This window comes from Piliocolobus tephrosceles, chromosome 10 (genome assembly GCF_002776525.5).
Source record: "Piliocolobus tephrosceles isolate RC106 chromosome 10, ASM277652v3, whole genome shotgun sequence".
In the NCBI taxonomy this organism is placed as follows: Eukaryota; Metazoa; Chordata; class Mammalia; order Primates; family Cercopithecidae; genus Piliocolobus; species Piliocolobus tephrosceles.
Window position 1 is genome coordinate 82,605,752 of NC_045443.1, and position 24,439 is coordinate 82,630,190.

General features: G+C 33.1%; 1 protein-coding gene across 1 annotated transcript in view; it reads left to right on the plus strand.

Moving 5' to 3' along the window:
- LRRIQ1 (leucine rich repeats and IQ motif containing 1) overlaps positions 1–24,439 on the plus strand; it is a 212,485-nt gene that overhangs the window by 113,326 nt on the left and 74,720 nt on the right. Inside the window, 5 exon segments of the mRNA XM_023203947.1 lie at positions 12,597–12,686; positions 13,340–13,461; positions 13,981–14,076; positions 14,320–14,402; positions 20,925–21,026. Coding sequence (XP_023059715.1) covers positions 12,597–12,686; positions 13,340–13,461; positions 13,981–14,076; positions 14,320–14,402; positions 20,925–21,026 — 493 coding nt within the window.

Sequence of the window (24,439 nt, forward strand, 5' to 3'; positions counted from 1 at the left end):
TTCCATTACAATGTTAAATAGTGGTGTTATTAGCACATGTCTTTTTCTAGTTCCTTGTCTCAGGGTGAAAGCTTTCAATATTTCACCACTAAGTAAGATGCTTCCTAGAGGTTTCTTAGGGAACCTCTGTATGGTTTAAGGAAGTTAACTTCCTTAGAATCTTAGAGATTAAGATGCTGCTGCTGCAGCTGCTAATGATGATGATGGTTACTTTATATGCAATTTGGATTTTATCAAATACTTTTTAATGCATCTCACATTGACTTTCAAGCATTAAACCTTGTAATCTTAGAATAAACTGACTTAGCTATAATGCATTATCTTTTTCTACCTATTACTAGCTTACATTTGCTATTATTTTGTTTAGCATTTTCTCATGTTATTCAAAAAGAAATTGACTGTATAAATTCTATTTCTTATACAACTCCCTCTTTGGGTTTTAGTATAATATTATGTTGGCCTTATACATTTCCCTGGGAAGTGTTTCTTCTGTTTCTGTTTTCTAGGAGAGTTCGATATAGGATTGATGTTCTTTGTTGTTTAAAATTTTGTCTCAGCATATACTATATTTTTGAAAATGTTCCATGTGAACATAAAATATGTATCCTGTAGGTAAGTATATTGTTATTAAAAATCTCAATTACTTTAAGTTTTTTTTTTTTTTTTTTTTAATCTTCTGTATCCTAAGTGATTTGCAGGAGGGGCAGTCTATGAGGTATTGAGAGAAGAGTGCTAAAATCTCTTACTGTGCTGGTGAATTTCTCTAAATTGACTTTTATTTCTGTCAAATTTGACCTCATACTTTGGGACTGAGTTTTTAGGGCATACACATTTTGAGGCTAGTTAAATCATTGTATCATTGACCCTCTTATAATAATATTTTCCTCTTGAATAATAGTTTCCCTCTTTAACTAATTGCTTAATGGCCATTTGCTTTGATATTTTATACCTACTACAGCTTTTTTTGTGGCTACTGTTTTCATAGTGTATATCTTTCTAACCATTCTCATTGAACTTTACTGTGATTTTATATTTAAAATGGATCCTTATAACTGCATATAGTTAGGTTTTGCTTATTTTTATATTTTATTCTGGCATTATTTTTATTAGAGTATTTAGAGTTTTAATTGATTTTAATTTAGAATATAATTTGGTTTATGCAATTTTCATTTGTTTTCTATTTGTTCTATGTTGATTTTTTCCTTTTTATTACCCTCTTTTGCATTTATCAAATATTTTTAGTTTTTCTATTTTTTCCCTTTACTCACTAATTAATTGGGTTTTATTTTTTCATGCACTTCATTCTTTCCTGCATTAACATGTTTCCATCTAGGATCATTTTCTTTTGCCTGAAAGATACTCTTTAGTAGGGGTCAGTTTTTGATTGCTTGAAAATTTATTTCTTTTTAAAATATTTTGGAATATTTATCTAAATATTTGTCTTCTCTAAGAATAGAATTCTAGCTAGGCTTTCAATTTTTAAATATGCCATTTTGTTAGCATTTCTGGCTTCTACAGTTCCTGTTGAAAAGTCAGTATTAAGTCTTAATTTTTCTTCTCTGAAGATATTGGCTTCCTATCCCATCCCCCAGGTAACTTTTGAGGTTGATTTTCTGTCTTTGTTTTTCAAGCTGGGTATGATTGTCTTTATTTGCCCTGCTTGGAGTTGGTGAGATCATATAGCTTCTTGAATCATTCATCAGTTTTGGAAATCTCGTGTCCAAATTTATTTCAAATATTTGTTATTTGATGTTTTGAAGTATATATACCTTGTGAAATGTGTAAATCCAGCTAATTAGCCATATTCATTACTTAACACATTATTTTTATAGTGAGAATACTTTCATTCACTCTCAACATTTTTCAAGAACACAGTCTATTGTTAGCTTTAGTCGTCATGTTGCGTAACAGATCTTTTGAACTTATTCCTCCTATCTAGATGAAATTTTGTATCCTGTGACCAAGATCTCCTGCAACCACCACCTCCACCCCTACTGACCACCTTAAACCCTAGTAATCACCATTCTACTCTCTACTTCTATGATATCAAGTTTTTTAGATTCCCCGTGTTAGTGAAACCATGAGGTATTCTCTTTCTGTGCCTGGCTTATCTCACTTAACATAATGTCCTCTTCATTCATTCATGTTGTTGCAAATGACCAGTTCCCATCTTTTTTATGGACAGATAATTTTCCATTGTGTATGTATCCAATGACAGACACAGCTTCATTCCATATTTTGGTTATTGGGATAATATGCTACAGTGAAAACAATGATACAAATATCTCTTCAACATACTGATTTTATTGCCTTTGGTATACCTAGTAGTGGAATTTCTGGATCATATGATAGGTCTATTTTTAATTTTTTTGAAGAGCCTCCATAATGCTTTTCATAATGGCTTATACTAATTTACCTTTCCATTAACAGTGTGTGAGGGTTTCCTTTTGTCCATATCCTTACCAACACTTGTTGTCTTTCATCTTTTTGATATAGCTATTTTAACATGTGTGAGGTGATATCTCATTGTGGTTTTAATCTGCATTTCCCTGATGGCTAAAGGTGTTAAGCGTTTTTTCATATACCTATTAGCCATTTGTATGTCTTCTTTTGAGAAATGTCTATTCAGGTCCTTTGCTCATTTCCAGTTGCTTGATTTGTTCATTTGTTATTGAGTTGTTTGAGTTCCTTATATATTTTAGATATTAACCTCTTATCAGATATATGATTTGCAAATATGTTCCCCCATTCTGTAGGTTATCTCTTCATTTCTTTCATTGTTTACTTTGCTGCACTGGATCTTTTTAATTTGATGTAACCCCATTTTTCTATTTTTGCTTTTGTTGTCTATCTATGCTTTTGGGTTCATATTTTAAGAATTATTGCTCAGACAGATGTCATGGAGTGTTCATATTTTATGTTGGATGCTTCCTACCAACCTACTTAGTGTTCGTTAATCATCCTCCCTACTTTATCTCATGATGTTTTTAGCCTATCTATTGAATTCTTATTTTGTTATTCTATTTTTTAGTTATAAAATTTCTAATTGATTCTTTTTTATAAATTCCATTTGTATGTTGAAATTTTCTATCATGTCCACCATTTTCTTGAACATAATAAGTATGGTATTTTCAAACCTTTGTAATTTAATGCATTACCTGGATCACTTGTAGGTATCTTTCTATCAGCTGTTTATGTTTTGTTTTTTAGTCAGCTTAAAGAAGCAAGAGACGTGTCCCTGTATTGAGTCAGAACTGATATCTTTAAAAAAATTTTTAACTTTAGTTTCAGGGGTACATGTGCAGCTTTTTTATATTGGTAAATCACGTGTCATGGGGTTTGGAGTACAGATTATCTCATCATCCAGGTAGTAAGTATGATACCTGACAACCAGTTTATCAATCCTCACCTCCTCCTGTCCTCCACCCTCAAGTAGGCCCCAGTGTCTGCTGTTCCTTTCTTTGTGTCCATGTGTACTCATTGTTTAACTCCAACTTGTAAGTGAGAACACATCGTGTTTGGTTTTCTGGACCTGCATTAGTTCACTTAGGATAATGGTCTCCAACTGCAGAACTCAAATATTTATAAATTAGTATTTCAGTACTCAACAATCATTTTAAATCTTCTAGGCATTGTTCTTACTACAGTGAAGAAAAGAGATAAGATCCCTGACTTCATAGAATTTACATTTTATTTGGGGTAACAGACAATAAGTACGTATATAAATATATAGTATAAAATAAGATATTGAAAATTACTGTAAATATTAAGAAAGTTTAAGGTATAGAGCATAGTGTTTAATTGGTTGATCAAGAAAGGCCAGTATACGGTATAACCCTTGAATAGAGATGTGAAAATAAAGTGAGGGAATAAGTTTCATATAAACAAAACAGTATACTGTTTTGGGCTAAGTGTAAGGCAAGTATGTAAGGCTTGAAATCCAAAATCAGTGTATTAAAGGAACAGAAAGTTTACAATAGGTAGGTTGATTAGTAAAGGAGAAAAAGAGAGAAGAGAAGAAATACAAAAGTAGCCAGGGATCAGTCCACATTAGGCCTAGGATATGATGTCAAGCACTTTGGATTTTATTTCAAATGTGTTAGAATATTATTATTGGGTTTCGAGTAAGGGAGCTAAATATTGTTCATATTTTAAGTGGATAATTTTGTTTGCAATGCGGAGATTATTTTTTAGGGGAGCTAGTGATTAAAGCTAGTGCCAGTAAGGAAAGTACTGTTGCTTTGTCTTCCTTTGACCTATCTTTGCCCCCTTTTCCATTGCCATCACTTTATTTTAAAATCATCTTAAAACTTCAGATGATGTAATCAAATTGTTTTTTTTTTTTCCTTCGCTCAAACTTTTCTGTATACAGAACTTATCTGACTAGGATTTCCCTTTTTTCACTGATTTAGTTGAAAACAATAGTTGCCTTTAGGTCTGGATTTTTAAGACATATCCTTATGTAATTATATAAAATCTTTTCAAACTTATTTTTCCTTTCGTGCCAACAATGCTTACAATATGTCAGATACCACGCTTAGTGCCAGGATAGGTAAATAGACAGAAAAAACCATAGCTCTAAGTTTAGGGAATATCAGAAATATATTAGAATATTTTCAGTTAATTATAATTTTTATAAGAGAAGTAAATATAAAATTATCTTGATAAATTAGCCAGGTTCCAAAAGCCTAGATCAGTTGGCCACGAAATGTTTCCTTATGTTGATCTGTTGCCTCTCTGAAATGTGATTTCATTTAACATGTGATTAACCAAGGAACACTTACAACCAAGAGTAATTTTATTTTAGGTTTGTTAAGTATAGTTTATCCTAATTTATTTAGTGCCAAGAACTATGAGGGATCTGAGATTTTATCCTACATGAACTCTAACAAGTTAGGATGCTGATAGAAGAAATGAAACTTCAAGAGACAAAAACGCTTATTACCTCTGACAGCAGGCAGCAAGAGCTTCATGTACCAATTCCCCCAAGTTCCATAGGAGGAAATCTGAAGAATGTCTTTCTAATAGTCTTGAGCCTAGGATATCCCATATCTTCTAAAAGGCTCTTAGCAACCCTGCCCATCCTATGCTCCAGAGAAAGTTATCTTTATTACACCAGACAGCAAACAAATTTATGCCCTCTATTCCAAAGGGAAACACAGTCTCTGCCTTCCGATTCTGTTAGTTTTATGAGCATCTTTGGAAAAATAGTCTGTAATAAAATCGGTCATAAGTCATACAGAATTGTTATAGATCCATGGAGAATTGTGTCCCCCAAATATCCATCCCTTGTTTTTACATGACAAATTTTCTAATAAGTATACCATTCCAGTGGCCACCCTGAATAATCTGACCGGGCTGGGACAAAAATCAATTAGATTTGCCTCATGGTTCATGCAATTAAGGTTACTATCAATAGTCCAGGTGTTTTCTCCTTAATGTTTTAATTGATCTTCCCAATAGCCTTGAGACTTTAATTTAACTATAGCTGGACTCCTTCTTGTCCCTCAGGAAGGAATTTTAGGACAATTCTGCCATCCAGAATAACCCTGTTCAGGGAGTTGAAGCTGACCTGAATGCTTTCTAGGGCTATAGTGCTGTTGACTTAACACTTATGTTATGACCACTACACCTTCTAAGTGGCATTTGTCCACCCCATGGGATGACTGAGGATGGGGATGGGGAAAATATCCGCAGTGAGGTGGAGATAAGTGTTCCCTGACATAGATAGCTGCTATATATTTTTTTTTTCATGAAAAACTGAATGCTATTGAGGCCAGGCTGGCTGCATTTTTAAGTATACCATTTTCTTTTTACAAGTGAGGCCTTTTGGGACCTTCTCACCTTGTTAGTCATTGAATTCAAGTTGTCCCACCCAAAATGGGAATTATCAAGCCAGTGAGTCACCAGAACTCTAAGTGCCAGTCATTTAGTTTCTAAAGGAATCAAATAGAATGACAATAGTGCTTTTCCATAGGAGTGTACCTGGTTACTGTATCAGAAAGGCTGCAAATACAAAACCAGACGTGATGTCTCCAGGTGAAGGCTGCCTCTATTGCCAGTTACATATCTATCCAAATTCAACTTCATTTTCAATATATAAGTAATAAGTACATTTGATAATAATTCTCAAGTAGCCAGAAAGCTTTCCAAATCCTTGGTTGTAAGTTAAAGAATATCTGAACAAAAGGGTTTTTTTTTTTTAATGTATTTATTTATTTTACTTTTAGTTCTGGGATACATGTGCAGAACGTACAGATTTGTTACATAGATATACGTGTCCCATGGTGTTTCGCTACACCTATTGACCTGTCCTCAAAGATCCCTCTCCTTGCCTCCCCATCGGCCAACAGGCCCTGGTGTGTATTGTTCCCCTCCCTGTGTCCATACGTTCTCATTGTTCAACTCCCAGTTATGAGTGAGACCATGTGGTGTTTGGTTTTCTGTTCCTATGTTAGTTTGCTGAGGATGATGGCTTCTGGCTTCATCCATGTCCCTGCAAAGGACATGATCTAATTCCTTTTTGTGGCTATGTAGTATTCTATGGTGTATATGTACCACGTTTTCTTTATCTAGTCTATCATTAATGGGCATTTGGGTTGGTTCCATGACTTTGCTATTGTAAACAGTGCTGCAGTAAACATATGTGTGCATGTGTATTGATAGTAGAATGATTTATATTCCTTTGGGTATATACCGAGTATTGAGATTGCTGGGTCAAATGGTATTTCTGGTTCTAGATCCTTGATGAATCTCATACTGTCTTCCAGAATGGTTGAAGTAAATTACATTACCACCAACAGTGTAAAAGTGTTCCTGTTTCTCCACAGCCTCGCCAGCCTCTATTGTTTCTTGACATTTTAATAATTGACATTCTGACTGGTGTGAGATAGTATCTCATTTTGGTTTTGATTTGCATTTCTCTAATGATCAGTAATGTTGAGCATTTTTTCCTATGTTTTTTGGCCATGTAAATGTCTTCTTTTGAGAAGCGTCTGTTTATGTCCTTTGCTCGCTTTTTTGATGGGGTTGTTTTTTTTTTTTTTTTTTTTTTTTTTTGTAAATTTGTTTAAGTTTCTAGTAACTTCTAGATATTAGACTTTTGTCAATTGGGAAATTTGCAAATTTTTTCTCCCATTCTGTAGGTTGCCTGTTCACTCTGATGATAGTTTCTTTTGCTGAGCAGAAGCTCTTTAGTTTAATTAGAGCCCATTTATGAATTTTGGCTTTTGCTGCAGTTGCTTTTGGCATTTTCGTCATGAAGTCTTTGCCTCTGCCTATGTCCTGAATGGTATTTGTTTGGACGAACGGAGGCAAGATGGTGCACTTCCGGGTTCTTCATCCCCCCCCCGAACTCTTCCCGCGCGCCAATTTAAAAACCTTACAGCTTGAACAAGACCTTAGGAGGAAGTGGTTAATTTTCCTTTCCACTGTGGCGTGATTGACCTCAGCAATTTCTGCCAGTGGCTAGGCAAGTGGTCTGAAATTTACATACAAGGCTTTTGGGCCTTGGGCTCTCCTCCCTATACTCCTTCTCTCCACCCCCTCCCTTCCTGCCCAGACTCCTCCTCCTCCCCCCATCCAGACTCCTCCTTCCTCCTCCTTATCTACTAATAATCCACTCGGTCCTGTGCCTCCTTTGGGGCCCCCAACTGGCTGTCTTGAGTCCCCTATCTCTGCCCACACCTTCCTACAGTGTTAGCACCTTTGGGTAGTCAGAGTACATGTCCCTTTTTCATTGGCCGATCTTTCCAAAATTGAGAAGCGTTTAGGTGATTTCTCAGCTAATCCTACCATATACATAAAGGAATTTAGACACCTTTGTCAGGCCTATGACTTAACTTGGCATGACCTCCAGGTTATCCTAACCTCTACCCTAAACTGACTGAGGTTCTAACCCAGTATACCCAGTTAGATCCTGCCTCCCCAACAGGGGCCACCATTTTGGCGTCTTATTTCATTTCTCAATCAGCTCCTGACATTCGTAAAAAAACTTCAAAAGGTAGAGGATGGTCCTCAGACACCAATACAAGACCTGGTTAAATTAGCCTTTAAGGTCTATATCTCCAGAGAGGAGACGGCAAGCTTGCCTTGAACAGAAGGTTCAGCTCCTAGCAGCGGCTTTACAGCCCAGTCGTAACCCCAGGCCAGAGAGCACATACTCCGCAGACTCCAAGGCTACAAAAGAAGCCTGCCTGCTATAAGTGTGGCAAGGCAGGACACTATGCCAACAGGTGTCCGCAAGGTCCCCGAGTCCCAACGCAGCCTTGCTATAAGTGCAAGGCATCAGGACATTAGGCCAGTGAATGTCCTAACCCTCGTTCACCAGCAACCCCCTGCCCTGCTTGCCAACAGGGAGGAAACTGGAAGTCTGATTGCCCCACCCTGAGAACAGGTGCCGCGCCTCTACGTGACCCCCTTTCCCAGGATCCTGGGAGCTCCTTCCAGCTCCTACATCTGGACGATGACAACTGAAGGTGCCGAGACTCGGGGACCCCCATCACCCTCGCCAAGACGCGGGTAACTCTCCTGGTAGCGGGTAAGACAATTAATTTTTTAATCAACACCGTCCTTCTCTGGACCTAGCCTTCCATCCAATATCTCTGTAGTAGGTGTAGACGGAAAGCCATCCACTCCACGAAAAACTCCAATCCTTAATTGCTGCCTGGCCAACAAGTACTTTGCGCACTCATTCCTCATTCCCAACTAAAAAGGGCCCCTACCGAAAGCAATCAGTGGAAATCAGTTTGGCTTTCCCCCACTCGCCTCAAACTTACTAAATTTTCTTAACTATCTCATACTCCCCAACCTTGCCAGGACTATCCTTCTGGGTTTTGCCCATATTCCAACAAATGCTTCCATTCCTCATTCCTATACTAATACTGTGCCTTTATTTTATTTTTTCATCCGTGCGTCCTAATACCAACCATGGGCCCTGACCTTAACGACTCCCCTTAACAGCAGGAAGTAGCCAGACAGACCACGGCGCCCCTTTATCACTATTATCAATAAAAGGTTGGACTGTTTGGACGAAGGGAGGCAAGATGGTGCACTTCCGGGTTCTTCATCCCCTCCCCCAACTCTTCCCGCGCGCGCCAAAATGCAGCCGGCGCGCGGGAAGGTGCAGACCAACTGGGCATGCGCCAGGTGATGTCAATCCAAAGAGACCAAGATTTACCTGGTCGCACCTGCGGAACGCCCCTGACACGCCCATGCCCCACCTATTGCCCTCCCACTCCTAGAAAAGCCACTCTTGGCCATTGAGCCAGGCGGCCTTCTCACAGCCCGGAGGCCTTCTTGCAGCCCCACTCCTGTCGGGATGTCGGGACTGTGGGAAGTCTGTCCGAGAGCCCCACCGCGGGGGGACTCTGCCGGCCTCCTTTGCTGGAGGCCGACAGACTTCTCCCGCACACCTTAGGTTACCAAAATAAACGTGCAGTTTTGCTGTTACACTTGCCTACCCGCTGGTTCTTTTGTGCTCGCTCTGGTGGTCTTAGAAAAACAAGACAGTATTGCCTAGGTTTTCTTCTAGGGTTTTTATGATTCAAGGTTTTACATTTATGTCTTTAATACAGCTTGAGTTAGTTTTTGTATAAGGTGTAAGGAAGTTGTCCAGTTTCAGTTTTCTGCATATGGCTAGCCAGTTTTCTCAGCACTATTTATTGAACAGGAGATTTTTTCCCATTGCTTGTTTTTGTAGGGTTTGGTGAAGATCAAATGGTTGTAGATGAGTGGTGTTATTTCTGAGGTTTCTGTTCTGTTCCATTGGTCTATGTGAGTAGAAGGCTTTATTAAGCAACAACTGAAATTTGTGTAAATTTGCAGTGGTAAGCACGATATATTAACATACATTTTAAAAAACAGTGGTATATTTATAACTCTTAACCAATTTCTCCTGACATTTTGAGATTTTTATTTCCCTCAGCATACTAGGTAATGCCAAATCTATTTGATATTAATAACCTTGAATACATATAAATTCGTTGTCTCGGTAACATATTTTTGGTTGTGATTATATAATTACCAAAAGCATCTTTAACATTTTATATAAAACCTTCTCTTTATGCTTGTAGAAATTTCTAAGAGATAGTAGTTAAATAATTGTTCTGGAATTCTATAAAAGTTTCTATAAACTTTCTTTTCAACCAAAAAAAGCTATTTTCAAAGTTTTCTGTACTTTTAGGTATTAATTAGAAATTGTCAATTTTCTCCAGACTTTATATAGCCTTTCCAAATAAGAGTACTCTATCAACATCTCTATGAGGTGGCAAAGAAGTTTACTGTGCTTTGTGGGATCTTGTCCTGCTGAAGAGAGACAACAGCTGGATTTCTAAAGAATATAAAAAGTAGATGGTTTGGCAGGTGTTTAAGAAAATAAAAATTTTAAAAAGGCTGTTTGTATAAAACCAGTGTAAAAGTCAGGCAACTTGCTTGATAATGCTGGCCCTTTTCCATAACCACTCATCAGGTGGCACGTTGCCTTTGTAATATTGTCTCCTTCACATTTTCTCATCAATTTAGCAGTTTTCAGCAGAATAAAAATGCTAATGCAATTATAGCTGATGTATTGTGGGCCTTGATCTTCCCTGAGATATGACTGGATTTTCCTTTTCACTGAAAATAAAATAAGTTCTGAATCCTGTTTACAATTTTACATCAAATAAATATTTCCATCCCCCCCCGCCCCGCTTATTTTAACAGAACAGTCATTAGATTTATTTGTCATTCATGATGAACTAAAGAGAGAATTTTGATTGTATAAATCAGTGGGAGTTTACTGAATTGCTAGCCTGATTTAACAAACAATCAACATAAATGGCTTAAATATATTAGAAATAAATGGCCATATCTTTTTTCTATAATTTTCCAAAAGTACCAAAGCATATGTGTTTCCTTTTATTTTAGAGTCTCCCTGAACTGTAGCCATTGTTTCTAGACTGCCATTTTCAACCCTTTTCTTTCTGTGAGGATGAGAAGGAGGAATACTCATGGCTGTGGTGAGAGAGCTTTGTCTCTCTCTACCTCTTTCTCTCTCTTTTTCCAATAGCGCATTTTTTTATTACAAATATTGAATTGTTTGCCAATACTGAAATTTGAATTTTTTAATTGACAAATAAAAATTGTATATGTTTATTGTGTAAAACACGACATTTTGAAATATATATACATCATAGAAAGGCTAAATTGAGCTTATTAACATGTGCATTACCTCACATAGTTAACATTGTTTTGTGGTGAGAATGCTTAAAATTTATTCTCTTAATGATTTTCAAGAATACACTATATTGTTATTAACTATAGTCATCGTGTTATGCAAAAGAGCTCTTGAATTTATTCCTTTCATAAAACCAACAAATAGCAATTCTTCAACCAAATATTTATTAAACCATATATAACTGTGATATATATATATATATATATATATATATATATATATATATATATGTGTGTGTGTGTGTGTGTTAATATTTGCTACCTAGAAGAAATGTAACAATTGATCTATCTAGCAACTGAGTAGAGGCACACTATTTAAATAACATTCAAATGGTGTGAGTTTGAGTAGGTATCCTAAGACTAAATTTTATTAAGTGAAATTCTGTCATTGCACTACCTTCCTAGAGTCAGTATGTTCTAGGCCTGCCTTTCCAATGGTCTTTCAAAAGGCAGTCAAGACACACCGCAATTGTGTAAATGAAAAATTGCATTTACATCCCCTCAGAATAAATTATTCTAGTTTTAAATCATAAAATGTTTGATTATTTTAGAACCTTTTTTAAAAATTGGTATTCTAAGTATCTTTTTTTCCCAAAAATAAAATACAGAAACACAGAAATTACTTCTAAGCCATATTATATATTCAATCAAGTAAAAATCAGATAATTACATCCTAAATTATACAACACTAATATAATTAGCAGGTTCCATTGTAGAAAGATACAATAAATTTGGAAATTCCATAAAATGAAGAAAAATGTTTTAAGATAAAGAGAGAGGGAGTTTAAAATAGGGATTTCCAAATTTGGGCTTAAATTTATATTTTTGTTATTTGAACAGTTGAATTAGAGAATAAAAATCAGGGACCATGTTCCTTGTATTGTTTTAATCATTGCCACAAAGTATGTTTTTTTACTCTATTCAGAAACTTTGTGAAATTTAAAAAAAATTAAGAAAAAGCTGGTTTATAGGCTGTTTATAGCAAAATTGATACTAACATATTGAAATACTATAAATTTTCAATAGTGATGTCTGTACTGTAAAGAGCTAAAAAAATGACTTTACTCAGTTCCATCTAGATTTGTCTCAGAGTCATAGTTATAAACAGTTAAATACACTGAAGAGTCTGCACCTCATTTTTTAGAGCATTCAAATATTAAGTTTTCACTTTATCCGAAACTTAGGGATGAAAAGTCTTATCCCATTTTTAGCATGTTTTCATTAAACAGATGAATATCATCTCTCAATAGTACATAGAAAATTTCCTATAAATAAAAATTCTAATATACTTTGTCAACATTTGTAGTCTATAAGATAATTTAAAAGAAACATTGTAAAAGTTATGTAAGCTAAATTACATACTTTTTATATTATTTGTGCAGGCTGCCTTAGAAGAAGAATGGCTAGCATCAGATTCCACCCGCTTCCCTTCACAAACACTGCTTCTTTCAAACCAGCTGCATTGGCCAAAGGTAACATGTCATGGAAACTTCTGAGTCCTCGATCTTTGCTCATTTCTAAAGGTTATGCTATGTTGCAGTGATTAATAATACAATTTATTGACTTGAAAAACATAATTACTTTTAGAAGCCTCTGACTTCCTCCTCATCCCCAGATGTAATTTTTCATGTAGCTTTTCTTTCATTTGCTCCTTTTTTTCTTTATTTTGGATTTCTTTCAACACTTTATTTCACAGTAGCAAAAGAAAAAAAAATGATATGCTTCAGCTGCATATTTGGCAGTAGACTAAAATCACTAGTTGACAGCACTTTAAAAATACAAAAATATGCATTAAGAGGGCAACAGCTGAAGATTTTCAGTCAGAGGTCAATGGACTGTAATATCTGTTATTTATTTGATAATCTTTGAAGTTTTAGTTTTCTGAAATTTTTTAAGATCTTTACAATTAATCATTTTCTATATGAGAGCTATCCCAAAAAGCATAGTTTCCACCACTACAACAAAGGACATGTATAATATATTCCATAAATTTCATTTTATTATAACTTTTAATTTTGTAATGAGTTTCCCTTAGGAGGCTATTTGGTAATATGCACGTAAGGTAATACAGAATAAATGCTAGGATTTTAAAATTTACTTAACACTTACTTTTTTTTATGAAAAGATTCCTGGAAACTTAAAATGGGATGATACTTCATTTAATTTACCAAGTAATCCAGCTCAAGCATGGTTATGTAATGACAAAGAAAATTTGTCTTCTTCAGAACACACACAATTTAGTAGCAGGTAAGCTGAACTACTGTTTAGCGAATCAATCTGTGAATAACAACAGTATTACATATCTTACAAAAGTAGTACAATTATAAAACTAGATGTGAATGTACTTGTTTAGAAAATGGAACATTTAGTACTAAAAACATCATGGTCATGAAGATTTTTCAGTGTAAGCAAAATGAATGAAGTAGGTACATTAAAGCAACTACAAAATGTGTATATCAGACAAATAACGTAATTAATTATTGTAAACAAGTGGATCTTTAAATACTGCTATATAGGTACAGATAATAATTAGACTAAAAATTCCAGTGCTGCATTACTTTTGACAAAGAAATTAAAATATACTTCAAGTAATTGAAATGTAAACATTTTAAATTAATGGCAGACTTTTATTGCCTTTCAAGATAATGTTTTTTGCTAACTTAGATTTTATTTCCAAGTTTGAGACAACATAAACAGCTTGTAGTTTTAAAAAGTGCTGATATACTTACGTTGATTCAGTTAAAAGTGGTTTTTTTCTATTGCCAGATCAGAAAATAGAACTTCTTCCTGGACACTTGAATCAAAGACCAGTAGAAAGAGTTTGCTAAAATCTGAAAAAGAAAAAAAAATTTCAGAAGAATGGTATGTAGTCAATTTGACACTAATAAATTAAAAAATTGAGAGACTGCTAAATGTCCAAGATAGATACTTTTCAAGATTTTAAGAATACCTACATCAGTTTTTAAGAAACTATGCATCTGATTAATTTAGTTTCTTAAATGGTAATTCACATTTATTTTAGTATGCTATATTGCATGTCTATATGTATATGCATATCTAAATATGATCCAGATATTTATTTTATTATATTTAATCTTTTAATAGGGGCTTTAAGGACATTTCTACTGCTCAGCAAATGTTGAAGAGGGCACAGAAAATGCAATCAAAGAAACTAAAGAAAAAAATAGGTGAGTAGTTAGTGCTCTTTGAATAATAACTGTGTATGCAAAATAGAAGATAATTCCTTTAAAATATATTTTATAAATTATGTTTAATAAGAAAAGTAATTAATTCACAGATAACTATGTCTAAGATAATTACTCCGAAAAAATAAACTTAAGAGAAAATTATGCTATACCATTGAATGACTTATACTCTTAAACACTATTTTTACTTTTTTCACCTCTTTCTTATATACTTTGCTATTGATTGTTCTATCTATTGTGTACTGAGAATTATAAGTTGTTTTAAAACAGGTTCATTTTGGGAAATGTTGACTCTAAAGGGTATCTGCTTCACTCCTTATTCTTTTGTGTGCTTTTACATTGCTTGATTATTCAATAAATTATACAAATTTATCAGTTCCATGGATTTTAGCTATGAAGATTTCATTCACAACTTGGAATCTTGGAAAAGCAAAGTTTATATATTTTATGATTTTGTAGGACTTGGGAAATGTTTTAAAGCATATTTTATTCTATCCCACTTGTGAATATTCTTTAAATCATTTGTTTTTCTTTGGATACCTCTAATTATTTTAGTGTAATTACTTAATACATGGAGTCAGAGAAGAAATATCAGGATCTTATACGTGTAATTAAAACTATTTAAAATAATTGCATATAACTTTTTATTTATTTATAACTAAATATTTACTCATTTAAATATAAGAACATGGTTATTTGTATTGGTTTTGCATTTCTTTTGTACATCAGTTTTTTTTTAAGTTCTTATTGTTAGTAAGAAGTTTCCATAAAAGACTTGTTACTCATGAGCAGTGCAATAAATGTACAGTTTTCCTATAGATCTAGCTTGTGGAATCATATGAAAAAGTATTTCATGAAACTATTTTTATCTTTTTCTATTAATTATATTTTAATTATGATTCAGTAAATTCTAAGACCCGGATATAAATATAAAATTTTAAAACAAGTAAATATTGCAAAAGTGCTTTTGATTTTCAAGGAATAACTGATATTTATTTGCGCATCACTTCACTTACTGCCGTTGATAAATTACTGGTGATTTATTTTTATATTCAGAGGTGTTCAACTTGTGTATCTTGTTATATTAGTGGTATCTTAATTTTTTACCTTTTTGTGGTAACTTATTTTTATTGAGTAGTAATTTTTTCAGATTTAAAACAACATTTCAAGCATTTTTAAAGAAAATACTAACACCGTGCTTTTAAATTTGTTTGTACCTCCCACCCTCTCATTTTGTAAACTCCTATTAAGTTCATCAGGCTTCTCTGAACTGAATGCTATGTGGTGGTTACCCAGTGAAATAAATAGTAACTACAAGCTCTTAATGATACTGAGGCTCTCAGTTCTCTTGATATTGAATCTAGTAGTGTGAATCAGGTAGTTTGATAAACTCTATTATTGCTTTGATCATCTTCAGCAGTATCAGAAACATTCTTTAAACAACATTTTGAGAATAATAACAATTTCTGAAACTCCTGGGGCAAGTTCAAATATCAGAGGTGGCTTAAGAACTGATTCAGCCAATATTCAATAAATAATTATGACATAGCTGTATTCAAGGAATTTTGCTAGGCCCACTTTTAAAAGTATTTGTAACTTTTACAATAAATAGCCTCCAGTAGTGAAAGTAGAGGAAAAGCTTAGCTTGTCAGACTTGCCATACGATTCTGTCTTTGGAAAATATATAGGTCTTTCTTGCCAACTCTTTTAATTGATGGTTGAGGGTGAGAACATTTTTGATAAAGCAGCATAGCAAGTGTTTTAGCAAAGGATTCAGTAAGGAATATATGCTAGTACATAAAAATCATTGTTTTAATGGCCACGACTAGAGATAATTTTCAGGCAAAAATTAAACCTTTTTTATCAGTCACAAGGGGGCATGGCAGGGTAACAAATGAAGGAGGATAACCAGACATCCAACTTAATGACCACATCTTTAACTTAACATTTTGGGTTAGGTTAAAATCCTAAATGGCAACTGTATAATACTTATAGAGATTATTACTCTAATAACATGATTATAATCTAAATTGCACTCTTATAACTGTGTAAGGTTTTGTATCTCTATGTGTCACTTTTGTTTTGCTTTTTTAAAATCAATATATTAATGAAACTAAACATTTTGTTTAAAACATGAATGCTGAAATGTAAAATTTAGATATTCTCCTCACTTTTTTTCATTCTATTCTTCATTCACAACAGATATACAGATTAGAAACATTAAAGGGAAGATTAATAGTGAAAAGCTTGGAAAAGAAAATCTGGGAGATTTTTTCTAATTATCACATTTTGTCTATCTTCTGTTCAGTTGATGATGTAGCTCTTATTTCATTTTGTATCTGTGAACAAATTATTTAAGATTCTGTGCCTCAGGTTTACTTCTTATAGAATAAAAAATGTTTAATACTTTTTCCAGTTTTATAATTAAATCGATCTGTGATATACCATTAACTTACTTGCATCTGTCTCAAATAACGACCATAATTTAAACATTTTTACTAATGAGCTAAAACAATGCTTTAAATGTCTAAATTTGGTTAAACACTTAAAGATTTACTAGTACTTTTTAAATATACTTGAAGATATATATCCTACATAGACAACTTGCCAACTTGAAATTTTTAAGCCACTAGAGGGCAACATCCTCTATAAAACTGCTGTGACACTAACTAGATCTATTGGGGTGGGGAACATGGCAGGAGGGGCGTCAGAGAATAGGAACAATTAATGTAATAAATTATGTCCTACAGTCTAACAAAGTAGTAATCCTCAAGGAAATGGAGCATAATTGCATGAAGTATGGTAGCTTTAGTTCAAATTTCTGCCACAGAAAACCTTAGAGCACTCAGTAGCAAGCACTTCATATTTTCTGTTTGTATTTTGTACATATTTTTATCAGTTAAGGGATATGAGTCAATAATATTTTATTTATTTAAGATTATTTAATTTAAGAAAATTAACATACAGCACAAAGCAGAGGGTCAATTAATTTAAGAAAGTAGAATGTAATGGAATCAGTTGCAGAGAGAGGGAAGAATACTTACGAGGAGGCTCATTAATGAAGAGGCAAGAAACTGAGGAAAGATGTGGTATGGACAGCTACTAGGGGAGAATTAATATTGATGACTTCTATTGGTATAAGTGAGGCCATCTGATTAAAACCGGAGGAGGTTGGAGAAGGAAGAGGAGAAATTGATTGGAAGCCACAGGGTAAAATCTAAAATTGTGAGGAGCTGTCATCACTTATACAGTTTATGTTTGGGTTATGGTGGTTGTTCTTCCTAGTGAGTAATTGCTTTTAAACTCTTGATTGGCATAAGCTTGAACCAATAATGACTGGTCTTGTGTTTCTGGACTTTTTGTTTGTTTGTTTGTTTTTACCGCTGCTTCACGCACAGAAGCAGTTTCAGAATTTGATGATCTGTGTTGAAATTTAGCAGATATCCAGGGAAGTTTAGAATTCAGTCATGCAGTGAAGAAGATCCTGTGTAAGGTGAGAGCTACTGGTTTATTGAAAACATGCAAGATCAATAATCTCACAGTACTGAGTGTAATTGGTAGCAAGACTGAGATGAGGTGGATGCAGAAAAGAAGTGGGTGTTTGGTTTTGATGTGGAGCACTCCTCAGAGTGCTCAGAGAGAATGGGGTCTGAGTATAGGGATTTTGGTGGAGAGTAGCTGGTAAGAGGCTTAAGGAACATAGGACGAATAAGTAACATGGATTTTCTGCTAGGAATTAAGCTAGCATTAAAAAAGACTAATGTTTTTCATGTCAAGTAAGCAATTCATGGGCTATAGCAAAGCAATCAGGTTGCAGAATGATAATAAATGTAACTAAAGAATGTTAAGGGGGAGGGACCAACAGGGAATAGTATAGGTAAAATTCCACCAAAATGAAGTTTATTCAAGATTTATTTTGTTTACCACATTAATTTCCAGAAAGATTTTACAAGAATTTTGATCAGATGTTACTGTGTTATGCTCTCAACAACAAAAAATTAATAATAAAATTCATCTGAATATTAAGATCCTTGAGGGCTGAAACACCCTTGACATCTCAGACCTACTACCACCATGCCTAGCACCTGGTAGATATTCAATGAATGTCAATTGACTCAAAAAAACTAGATAAAAGTCACTAATATACATTTTACAATATATGTGTGCATTTTAGTCATGTAAATATATGCTTATATTTGGGCAAGTTTAAATTAGTAAATACACTCCTTATAAGATGATGAAATATTGCTAGTTATTCAAGCTTATTTTACAGCACTGCTATATTTGGCACCTGCAAAAAATGGGTAATAATAACCAGATATGTATGTAAGAAAAAAAATACTAAAAACAATGAGATAAATTAGAATTATAGAAATTAAAAGGTATTCTGCAAGAAATTCAATAATATGGATACTTTAATGCTTAACTAAAATTCTATTATTTAAATGAAATAATAAACTGTTAAGTATAGAGACACATGCATAATAGGGACATGGTTACTTACCTAGGGGTTTCTTTAAACATTTTTGAACATCAATTTAATACCTATTTACCCAACACTGGGCAAGTCATTGCTGGGAGATACAAAGATTATGTTTAAAAGGCAACATAGATCTGCTGTTGATTATCACACAGGGGTAGACTTAAGTGCACAAAACTGACTTTATAATGAGTAAAAACGTGTCATAAGCTATAATGTTTACAATTGGCTTTTTTTTTTTTTTTAACTGGGTTGTGTTTTTATTTATTCATTCATTTTTTTTATTGAGGTAAGAATACTGTCTTATTACCAGTGGTATTTTCAGGGACTATCAAAATCAAGTGATTTTTATTCTATCTAAAAGTACTATGTTTCTTACTTCTTATAATTATCCCTTTGCAATTTGAATTAATTCAAGATTAAATCCATTTATGCTGGTGCAATCAGAATGTTTTAAAACAAAAAGATATTGATAATGTAACACTCTTTATTGCTCTTGGGAAATAAAATTATTTTGAGTAAATTGAGCTGGATAACCTTTCTAAACATTTTATACATATTAAATTATTTGACCTTGATAACAGTACGAGGAAAGTATGGTTGTTTTATTATTTGGCTGAGAAAATGCCAAAGAACTTATAAAATATCCATAGCTTCTGTTCAGTGCAGTGTGTTGAATGAAATGGAGCCAATTATGGTTCTATGTATTTTTATATATTGCAGTAAATTTTAAGAAGAATGTACATTTTTTTCTAAGAGTACAAACTGGAAATATTTCATTGTTTATGTCATAATTATGTCTATTAGCTGTTATTTGTTGAGAACTTACACTAATGTGTGCATGGGACTTGATGTTTTACACAAATGATCTCGTTAATTTGTACAGTACTACTAGTACTTCAAAGACAATATTACTTCTGTTGGACAGAGGAAGAGACAGAAAGTGAGAACAGTTTTTCCAGAGTCATACAACTAGTAAAAGTTGGAACTGGGATCTAACCCAGGTCTGCTGAATTGTGATGTTGTCAGAAAATACATACATCAAATAAAAAGGCAAGAAGAGCAAGAAAGTAGAGAGATGGTTATAAGATACCAAACAGTTCGTAAGCCCATGGTAACGTCTTTCCTCATTGACTAATGATTCTTTCACATGTCATTTTTTTGTCAATGACTTAGATGATATATAATACTTATTTTATGAAATATGTAAACACAGATTTTTATTATTCTTACTGATAGTTCATACTAAATTAATAAGAAACATTTAATAACTATGACACCTGAGATTACATATATTAATACTTATGAAATGTACCTAAACATTGTCCGACATTTTCCCTAATCTTGAGAAATACAATCATTGTGAAAAATGTAAATCATACTTAGTAAAGACGAATTGTTACTGGAAGGCTAATGGAAATTGTCAGGTTGCTCATGCTGGAGAACAGCTATACAAATACTATTTATTTTTTCTACGTTAGCATTTAATTAAAATACGTAATTTGGTATTTACAATGTTAAAAATCTTGTTTCTTAATTTAATATATCATGTATAGTCTACATTTGCAATCTGTTTTTTTGTAATATAATAGATCTTGAATATTCTTGGCTTTGAATATACAAGGAAAATTTATACATCTTTGTTACCTGAAAATACATTAAGGCAAAAGAGAAACCACTATTTTAGGTGTTAAATTAATGAAATAACCTTTCCTAACTGTTTCTTATTCCATTAGTTGTCTTGCTTCCATCTTTTATATCCCAGCTCCCCATACTTTAGATGGAAAAGTAGAGTATTTCTGTTAAGTATTGGCTATGTGTTTAATCAGATAACCAATAATATGTACATAGTTGACTACCTTTCCATGTTATGATGCTTAATACAACATCATCATCAATTTCATAGAACTTTGTAGAGTGGATATTATTTTTTTTTTAATACCACCATATAAGAAATATGTGGCCATTTAGAGAAGGAATTAACCAAAGATGAACTTTGCTCCTTTCCTGCTCATTTTGTCTAGATTCCACTGTGCGTCTATCCTTATTCAAAAACAATGAAAATAAAGTGTCTGTTCCAAAATCATCAAAGAAAGTACAGCCCAGAAGAGATGGTTACTTTGAAGGTATGGCTTAATAACAGATACATAGAGCGGTATAAAGATAAAGAAAGATTAAAAGAATTGTATTTATAATAAATGTTTATTTCTTACTGAATCATAAAGTATATATAAAAAGAATTACGTATAACATATATTCGAATAACTCAAAATATGGCTCTTAAAGCTGAAGTACTAATTTAGTGTGCTGAAATATTGATATAGTAACTGAAAATTTGTATCAATGTTTACATAAATTTTAATTTTTTAAATTTATATATGAACATTTTATAATGCTGTATCATCAGTGACATTAATGTTATTTAAATTTTATGGTGACAGATATATTAGCTTGTATCAGTGGAAGTGATCACATGTTGAAATGATATTCTGTTTACTGCCAATTTACATAAATTGTATTAAGCCCCATAAATTATACTCAGGAATTTAAAATATTTTACAATATTTGAAGTTTGCCCAACTCAGTGTTGGGTTGAAGGATTTGCACATCTAGGCAGTGATAGTTCTGATTATATCTCTGATGTCAATATTCAGAACAAATGTGAACTTAAATTATTAAACAGAAATATTTAAATGTAATAAAGCAGCAAGCATGATGCAAAACAGTGCAGCAAACATAACTTAAAATGTTTGCCATCTGCTTTCCTTTTAATACTAATGTTTTTTAGTTTTTATACTAAAAATTTATGCTAAATTTTAGTATAAAAATTTATGCTAAATTTTAGTATAAAAATTTATGCTAAATTTTAGTATAAAAATTTATACTATAGTATAAAAAATTTATAGTATAATATAAAAATAGTATAAAATTATACTGAAATTTTAGTATACATTTTTATTTAATTTTACATTTTCATTTTAGTATATTTTTTTCATAATTTAACCTGTATTTGGATAGCAATTTTAATAGAAAAGGAGAATCATATTTTAATGATAAGGACCTATGAACATTTTCAATATTTTGTCTTCTATAAGATTTAAATAAATCTTAAAATTTAGGCATCTTCATAGCACGATTGAAAATGGAAACAATTTGATTTACATTTCTGTTTTGTAATGTCTCAAACTAAAGAAAAGTTTGGTAACCACCAAATTTATACCATCCTAGAAATGCCTACTGAAGTATGTAGGGGTAGAAGTCATGGAGTCTAGAATTTTCCTTAAAGTAGATAGTAATAGTCCAGGCACGGGGGCTCACACCTGTAATCCCAGCACTTTGGGAGGCCAAGGGGGGCAGATCACAAGGTCAGGAGATCGAGACCATCCTGGCTAACACGGTGAAACCCCGTCTCTACTAAAAATACAAAAAAATTAGCCGTGTGTGGTGGCGGGTGCCTGTAGCTACTTGGGAGGCTGAGGCAGGAGAATGGCATGAACCCGGGAGGCGGAGCTTGCAGTGAGCCGAGATCCAACCACTGCACTCCAGCCTGGGTGACAGAGTGAGACTCCCTCTCAAACAACAGCAAAAAAAAAAAAAAAAAAAATAGATAGTAATAAAACCATATATAGAAAGATAAATAAAGCAAGTATGGGAAATTATTGAAATTGTTGGACCAATAGATGATGATAGTATGTAGGGGTTTCCTTTACATTCTTTTTTTATATTAAATATTTTCCATAGTAAAACATTTAAAAATTTTGGTGCCCATTATCCATGTCAAAACACAGTATTATTTCAACAAATATTTATGGATTAATATTTTGATAGAATTAAAATATGTTCCCAATTTAAAATAAGGCTGGAGTTTTAATCAGTGTGTATTTCATTGTTAGTCTTAACTCTACCATTTCAGTCTTTTTTAAAAAATGTAGAAATTCTGCTAAAATCAGTAACAATTCTATAGATATTGTTTGTTAAATAGGAATGTTGTTGCATTAGAAAAGAAATGCCTAGGAAGAAAGAGGAGCAGGGTGTTTTCGTCCTTTAATTTAACATGTATCTCAGACTCGTAAAGAGAAATCTATCCTAATAGGTTCTCTTGCATTTTATCTTGTTCTATTAAATGTGAAACTATATCACCATCTAGAATAGTATAATATGTATGTATGATATGTTTATTGAATTGTGTACTGGTATAAAATATGCTAGAAATAGTTCAAAGTAGTGATAAAGTCAAAGTGGCCTATAGAATATAAAACATTTCCACATAAGCTTTATGATGTGATGTTCTATGATTTTATTTTCTTTCCCCCATGTGAATTCTGTTTAGTTTGCTTTCTTTGGGAACCAAGTAAAGTACATTTGGCATATCATTAATTTCACTGAATGAGTTTTATGTCTTTACCAGATTTTCTAATGTACTATAGGTTTTTTGTTGTTTGTTTGCTTAGGAATAGGCTTGGCAAAACAGTTTTATATGGAAGATTTTTTTAAACAGTTAACATGTTTATTCTTGTCCCTTTTGTAAAGGGAAAAGAGTGAGGAAAAGTGAGGCAAAATCATTTATTCATTGCTGGCCAAGTTGAACCCCATGTTGTCTTTAACTGCTACTCTAGAATTACTCACTTCAGAGAATCACAGGTATTTCCTGATGCCACGGAGTGCAACTTCCAATGAAATATCCCAACTAACCCCTACTGCCCAGTAGAGGATGCCTCCTGAATCCAATTCTTTTGAGATACAACTGTCTTATGATAAAATGCACCCCTTTTAAAAGTAAAATACCATGAACTCTTCTATATTTATAGTTACATAACTATCACCAAATCTGATTTTAGAACATTGGAAGATCTTTTATTCCCTAAGAAAAAAATAAAATAAAATAAAATTAGTGATTGGGCATCTGATGCCCCCCCCGAAAAGTGAGGAAGATCAAAGTTAAATTTTGCTGTAGGTTCGTATTTAATAATTCCATGTGGAACAGTATCTCAACACAATGGTATGCCAGCACTGTCTTACAATTTCCTCGGTTTTGTTGAAATTGGATCATGCTGTAGAATTGCTTGACTATTGCTTTCCAAAATCCACATTTATTTTAGTAACACTGTATAAATTTTTTTAAAAAAACTATATTACTTTCTATCTCTACTCTGCAATATTGACTATATGGGGTTTCCATGATTTTTCTTACAAATTTGATTTTTATTGTGGCTTTTTCTGAACATCCCTAGCAAAATCATTAGTAACAAGAAAGCATGGTAGATATATCTCTGTTGGTCTATGATTAAAAGTATGCTTAAATTCAAGGAATAGTTGATAGTAAACATCAAATTATCTTAAAATATAAGGTAAAATACTATATCATTTTAACAGTCCATGTTTTACAGGATGTCCTTCTATTTTTTCTATATTCATAAAATGTTGACCATTTTTGTCCAGCTACCAGATTTAGATATTTAACCTAATCAAGTCTGAGGAGCCTTTGACCACTCCTGTCCCCAGAGTCACCTCATATATAAGCCATGTGTCAGATATTAGC